The sequence below is a fragment of the Candida margitis genome, assembly GCF_024628925.1.
Source record: "Candida margitis strain CBS 14175 chromosome Unknown scaffold47, whole genome shotgun sequence".
In the NCBI taxonomy this organism is placed as follows: domain Eukaryota; kingdom Fungi; phylum Ascomycota; class Pichiomycetes; order Serinales; family Debaryomycetaceae; genus Lodderomyces; species Lodderomyces margitis.
In genome coordinates this window covers 74,555-80,554 of record NW_026261878.1, presented here as the reverse complement: position 1 = coordinate 80,554, position 6,000 = coordinate 74,555, and the positions used below count along the sequence as shown (strand labels likewise).

The following is a 6,000-nucleotide window of genomic DNA, read 5'->3' as shown; positions in this document are numbered from 1 at the left end:
CACAACAAATGGCAAACCACATACACACCAGTACACTGTGACGGTAAATTAAGTATACTGCACCCATAAGGCAATTACGTAGTAAGCAGGTTATAGTAACATTATCTTCTTAAGTAAACTCAACTTCACCCAATTCCTCTTTACTTCTAAAACTTGAACCGGAAAAGTAAAGTTTGTATGGATGCTAAACCTAAGTCAAATTAATTGTGTATACAATGTGTATTTTGAAGAGGAAGCTTCGCAACTCGTCTACGGAGATGAGCTCAGCTTCAGGCAAGTTGGCCTTGCTGATGGATTGATACTCTTTCGCTAGCCTCTTCTGGTATGGATGCGAGACAATAGTGAGGCTTAATTCTGCGTTGGGTTGGAGGAAGAAAAAAAACAAAAACAGACAATGCATTGCAAATTTCGTGCCTTAAATTGGTAATGCTTATGTAATCATAGAGATAAGCTTCTTCCCTGCCTCAAGTTGGTTTAAGGTTGACTACGAGGGGCGCACATTTTGGCGGAACCCTACGAGCGATGCTAATTTCGTGAACAAGTGTGAGTGTGAGAATATGTGAGTGTGATGAGAACAAATGAATTGGCATGAAATACTACTTCCCCTCTGCTCTGAACGGGCAGTTGATAAGAATTTGAATTTTGTCTTTCGCTGCATTGTTTTCTTTTCTCCGACTAATCTCCCGCCACACGTACGTAAGGCATCAATGTGTATATAGTGGAACAATTTTCCTCAAGAAAGATTCAGCGACAGATTTTCAAGGGAAAGCAAGATGAAATTTGCAACTACAGCCGCTGCTTTGTTAGCCGTACTTGGTGCTGCTGAGGCATTAGCCATCAACCCACAAGAGCCATTCAACTTGGTTGACATTGATAGAGAAAGTAAGCTATTTTCCAAAGCTTCGAAGTACTTTAATGAGCCCTTGGAGTCATTGACGGATGAAACAAAGAAGTTGTGGTCGGATTTTGTTTTCCAGTCGGATGCTTTCAAAGGTTTGAGAATGGCAGGAGGTAAAGCTAAGGTTAATAAACAAGATTTTGACTTCCAAGTCAAGGATCAAAAGGTGCCTAACCATCAGTTGAGGGTCAAATCCATCCCTGAAGACTTGGGGATCGATACTGTCAAGCAGTACTCGGGATATTTAGATGTTGAAGATGAAGATAAGCATTTCTTCTTCTGGGCGTTTGAGAGTAGAAACGACCCAAAGAAGGACCCAGTGATTTTGTGGATGAACGGTGGACCGGGGTGTTCGTCAAGTATGGGTCTCTTCTTTGAATTGGGTCCATCCTCAATCAACAAGGGTATTCAAGCAGTCCACAACCCATTCTCCTGGAACAATAACGCCACAGTCATTTTCTTGGACCAGCCTGTCAATGTTGGATACTCCTACTCGTCATCCTCGGTCTCAAACACTGTTGCTGCTGGTAAGGATGTTTACGCTTTCTTGGAGTTGTTTTTCAAGCAATTTCCACAGCTTGCCGAGTTGGATTTCCACATTGCAGGTGAGTCTTATGCTGGCCGCTACATTCCTGTTTTTGCTAGTGAGATTTTGAGCCACCTGGAACGTTCCTTCAACTTGACGTCAGTTTTGATTGGTAACGGATTGACAGACCCATTGACGCAATACGAATACTACGAGCCAATGGCCTGTGGTGAAGGTGATGAACCAAGTGTCGTTGATCCACAGCAGTGCCAAATAATGGATGCCACAAAGCCACTGTGCTTGTCGTTAATCAAACAGTGCTACGAGACAGAGTCGGTTTGGAGCTGTTTCCCTGCCACCATTTATTGCAACGAGGTACAGATGGGCCCTTACCAAAGAGCTGGAAATAACATATACGACGTTAGACTCAAGTGCGACGGTTCGCTGTTGTGTTATGAAAACTTTGAGTATATTGAAAAGTACTTGAACAAGCCTGAGGTTATTGAAGCCGTTGGAGCAGAAGTTTCAGGTCACGAATCCTGTGATTCTGATACTCACACAAACTTTGTATTCTCTGGAGATTGGATGAAGCCATACTACAAGAAGGTGATTGACGTTTTAGAAAAGGGAGTGCCAGTGTTGATTTATGCCGGTGATAAGGATTTCATCTGCAACTGGTTGGGAGACCAGGCATGGACTGACAGGTTACAATGGAGTGGTTCAAAAGGCTTTGCCAAGGCGCCAATTAGAAAGTGGGAAGTCGATGGCGAGCATGCTGGAAACGTTAAGAATTACGACAAATTCACATTCTTGAGAATCTTTGGCGCCGGCCACATGGCGCCACATGACAAGCCAGAGAACTCACTCGACATGGTCAACAGATGGATCAATGGTGATTACAAGTTGTAAGCGTATAGTTTAAGTAAGAGATTCAAAAATGGCTCAGTGTCTAGCTCAATGTCTTATTTACGTTCTTAATAAATAGTATTGATTGCCCTGCATTTCTTATTAAGAAGTTGCTGCAGTGGTACTAGTTCATACTTAATACACAAATACTTTCCTAATCAGTATACAAGTTGCTTGAATATTGCTCCCACTGTATTTGTAATAATTAAATAGCAATTTACCAAATCTGAAGATTACTTTTCTAATGAAGATAAAACTTGAATTTCAAACTAACTATAAAAATGTATAAAATGTGCCGATTGAGCTACTTACGTAGTTCCCCAAATCTCGCATAACCATCTAAATCACCAACGCGTAACAGCTTAACCACCTTCCTAACAAGGTTAAATTATAGTATGTTTCCGTTAATGGTAAATTTAGCAGCATGTTGTATGTAATTGCTAGCTTATTTGTATGATTGTATTAAGACCCTATATTTAAGTCTCATGTAATGCTGAGTAGGTTGAAAGACTGAAATACTTTTAATATATAGCATCGTATTATTATAAGATGAATGAAAGTTAAGTTATAAAAGTTTTGTTATAAAATAAATAAAGAAAGGGACAATTCAAGAGTTTAAATAACCCTGAATGTTTTACAATCTCGTATAATTGAAACGTATTATTAAAAGTTTTGTTGTGTAACATCCTCTGGATAACTTTCTATTTTGTTGGATGGATAACATTTCATGTATTTGGCTGTGAACTAAAAGTCGTATAATAACAAGTAAACAATTGGTAGCATTATATCTATGGTGTAACAGAAATTTATATAAAACCTATATCTATACGCTGGCTGCAAGTGCCTCCAATTCGTCGTAATTGTAAAATTTATCATCATCATCCTCATCACCGTCGTCACTTTCAGCCTCATTACTCTCCAAGGACAACGACTGAGTATTTTTCCTAATTTCAATCAACGACGCAATTTGCTTTTGGGTCTCCTCCGACAATGACTTTATTCCCTTCAACATTTTCAACCCATCCAACCACACAAACCGGTTAACATCAGAGTCTGTGTAGAACGAAAGCAACTTGGTTTTGTTCGTCCCGAGGATGGTAATCTTTTCGTACGAAATGGTACCTTTGATCGAGATCAACATGGTATTCTTTTGCTTTTCCTTTTCACCAATCGATTCACCAATTTTGATCGATTTCAAATCTTGAATGTCATTCAACTTGATTCCACCTGTTTGCTCCAACTCTTCAATACTTGGATTGGTGCTGGGCTTTTCACTGTATTCTTTAAAGTATATCCATTTCCTATTTGGTGACAAGACAATGTAATAATATTTGGCCGATGACGAATTCTTCCTTGAGCTAAATAGCGCCTCTCCGAATGATTCGGTGAAAACCCACGATCCTTTCAATAACTGCACCACTCTCTGCTCCGACACTAACTGAGCCACTTCCTTATTGAGCTCTTGATCAAATTCAGTGAATTTAGGGTTCCATTTGTTGATAAAGTCTTCGCTAATCTTTGAGGCCTGGTTGTGCCTCATGTCATCTCCTGATCTCGTTGAGGTAATGTCAAGACACTCTTCAATCGACTTGGCATCACCCAATTGCTCCTCAGATGTGTCAATGGTAGATTCCAATAACTGAAGAATCTTGTCAATGTCGAGTTTATTGTTTTGTGACTTTGTCTCTTGCCAGAGAATAAGGCAATTGTTCATGGTGTAGTAAATCATGAGCTCCCAGTTCAAGATCGAGTTTACAATATTAGGGTATTTCTCACGTTGTTCAAAGATATCAATCCACATTTTCGAAGTCTTTGCAATGAATAGCGACAATGGAAATGTTCTAGAATGCTCACTCATCATCAACTCCTCGTGAAACCTCTTTTTGAATGTAAAGTTTGGGTCCTTTAAGAATATCTTCAAATCCATGGCAAGAAGGATGGAAAAATTGTCCACGATAAACTGGCGGGGATTTTCGGTAAAGCCTGCTTTCACGTATTCTGAAGTAGTGGCGGGCGAGCCGTATTCGTTAAGCGATATTTCCAAAAAGATAAACAAGTTATTCAACATGATTTGGTGGGCTGGAATTGATAAATCAAAGTGAATATCGTTAAGGTAAACATTGAGATCATAGTATGCCACCTTCAACTTCTCAATTGCCTCCAAAATAAGCTTGTCCTCGGTCAATTCAACTAAGCTGTCAACCGTACTGAAAAACAAGACATGCTTCAACCGACCAGACAAGGTGATTATACCCGCGTAGTTGTATTTCAATGCCTTATTGATGAGATCAGTAACCAACTTTATCGAATTGAAAATAATCTTGCTGTCTTGAAGCATCAACTTCGTAGTCATTATGTCAATAACATCCAAGTATTCGACCAAGGTTTCATACAACAGCAAGTACCTCACAATTGAATCGTCCTTTGACTTGAACACGGCGCCGGAAATGTCAATAGTAGCAATCTTTAGTATCGCTTTATACGTCTCAGAAGACATGTTGATACTGACGATTGAAAATAACGTGCTGAATAGTTGGTGATCCAATACACGAACAAAGTCATCCGTGACTGCATCACTGCCAATAATGCAATCTAGCAACTTTGTTATAACAACTATTGAGTTGACTTTCTCCTGCTTATCCTTGCCTAAGATGTTGGCCTTGAGAACCGTTGCATAATTCAAAGCGGTCGACTCGTCAAGCTGTAGTTTATTTATATTGTCTAGTTTTGATTAGTATTTTAGTTTGTGAAAGAGAGAGAGAGAGAGAGCCCTGTTGCTTTTGGTAACGTACTTTTACTCAATATTTCATTCAACTTGTGGTTGATGGTTCTTGAAGAGTCAGCCATGGTTGAAGAGAGACAGTGAGTGTATGTGTGTTCTGGTGGAATTTGTTCTGGTAAAGATATATGAAATTTCGTTCAATTTATAAATGGAAATTGGCTTTTCATATCGTCAAAAAATGAAATAAATGAAACAAAGAAGACAAAGAAGACAAAAAAAAAGAAATCGCTTAAAAGTGAAAAGAGTTAAACAAGTTGAAATAAAAAAAAAACAAACCAATTAATTTCAATTTCACAAAATTGGAAAATTTCTCTTGGGATGGTGGTTACAATTTGTAAAACAGGGTGTATCCATATGGCGATCTTCTTGCAGATGAGATCTACAACAATACGCAAAGGCGAATGTATTGTAATGACCACGCAGTACCGATAACCAAAGAACTTGGACCTTACTTAGGAATTCAAAGTGATAGTGGAAGTGGTGGGTTGACAGGAAAAGAAATTTTAAAATTAATTTTCCAAAATTTCATGAATTTAAATTTAAGTTGTAATACTCTATTTATGCATCAAATGTTAAATAACCAACCAACTAACCAACAAGAACAAGAACAAGAACAAGAACAAGAACAAGAACAAGAACAAGAACAAGAACAAGAACAAGAACAAGAACAAGAACAAGAACAGGAATAAAAGATAGCCCAGCCAATTTACGAGGGAGAAGGCAACATTAACAGAGATATTTACCATTTCTCCAGAGATAGATCGAGATAGACACCATCACTAGCCATTGTAGGCTATGTAACAACTGCCTGTTGATTCCATAATGAAGCGTAAGCAGTTCTTCACTAAAACTATAAACAGCTCTTTTTCTGTCTCAGTCCTCAAGCTC

At 38.7% G+C, this 6,000-nt stretch overlaps 3 protein-coding genes across 3 annotated transcripts; 2 read left to right on the top strand and 1 right to left on the bottom strand. All coding sequences in view use genetic code 12, as the record gives it.

Annotated features, from left to right (window-relative positions):
* Window positions 1-773: 773 nt before the first annotated feature.
* On the top strand, window positions 774-2,333 carry CANMA_004197 (uncharacterized protein; the record flags this gene model as incomplete). Its single annotated transcript, XM_051816450.1, has 1 exon — window positions 774-2,333. One exon carries the CDS (start codon window positions 774-776, stop codon window positions 2,331-2,333), a length of 1,560 nt encoding a protein of 519 aa, XP_051670233.1.
* Window positions 2,334-3,153: 820 nt separating this feature from the next.
* On the bottom strand, window positions 3,154-5,177 carry LMO1 (Lmo1p; the record flags this gene model as incomplete). Its single annotated transcript, XM_051816449.1, has 2 exons — window positions 3,154-5,051; window positions 5,123-5,177. 2 exons carry the CDS (start codon window positions 5,175-5,177, stop codon window positions 3,154-3,156), a joined length of 1,953 nt encoding a protein of 650 aa, XP_051670232.1.
* A 336-nt stretch (window positions 5,178-5,513) lies between these two features.
* On the top strand, window positions 5,514-5,801 carry CANMA_004195 (uncharacterized protein; the record flags this gene model as incomplete). The annotated part of the gene is made up of 1 exon (XM_051816448.1): window positions 5,514-5,801. One exon carries the CDS (start codon window positions 5,514-5,516, stop codon window positions 5,799-5,801), a length of 288 nt encoding a protein of 95 aa, XP_051670231.1.
* Window positions 5,802-6,000: the final 199 nt, after the last annotated feature.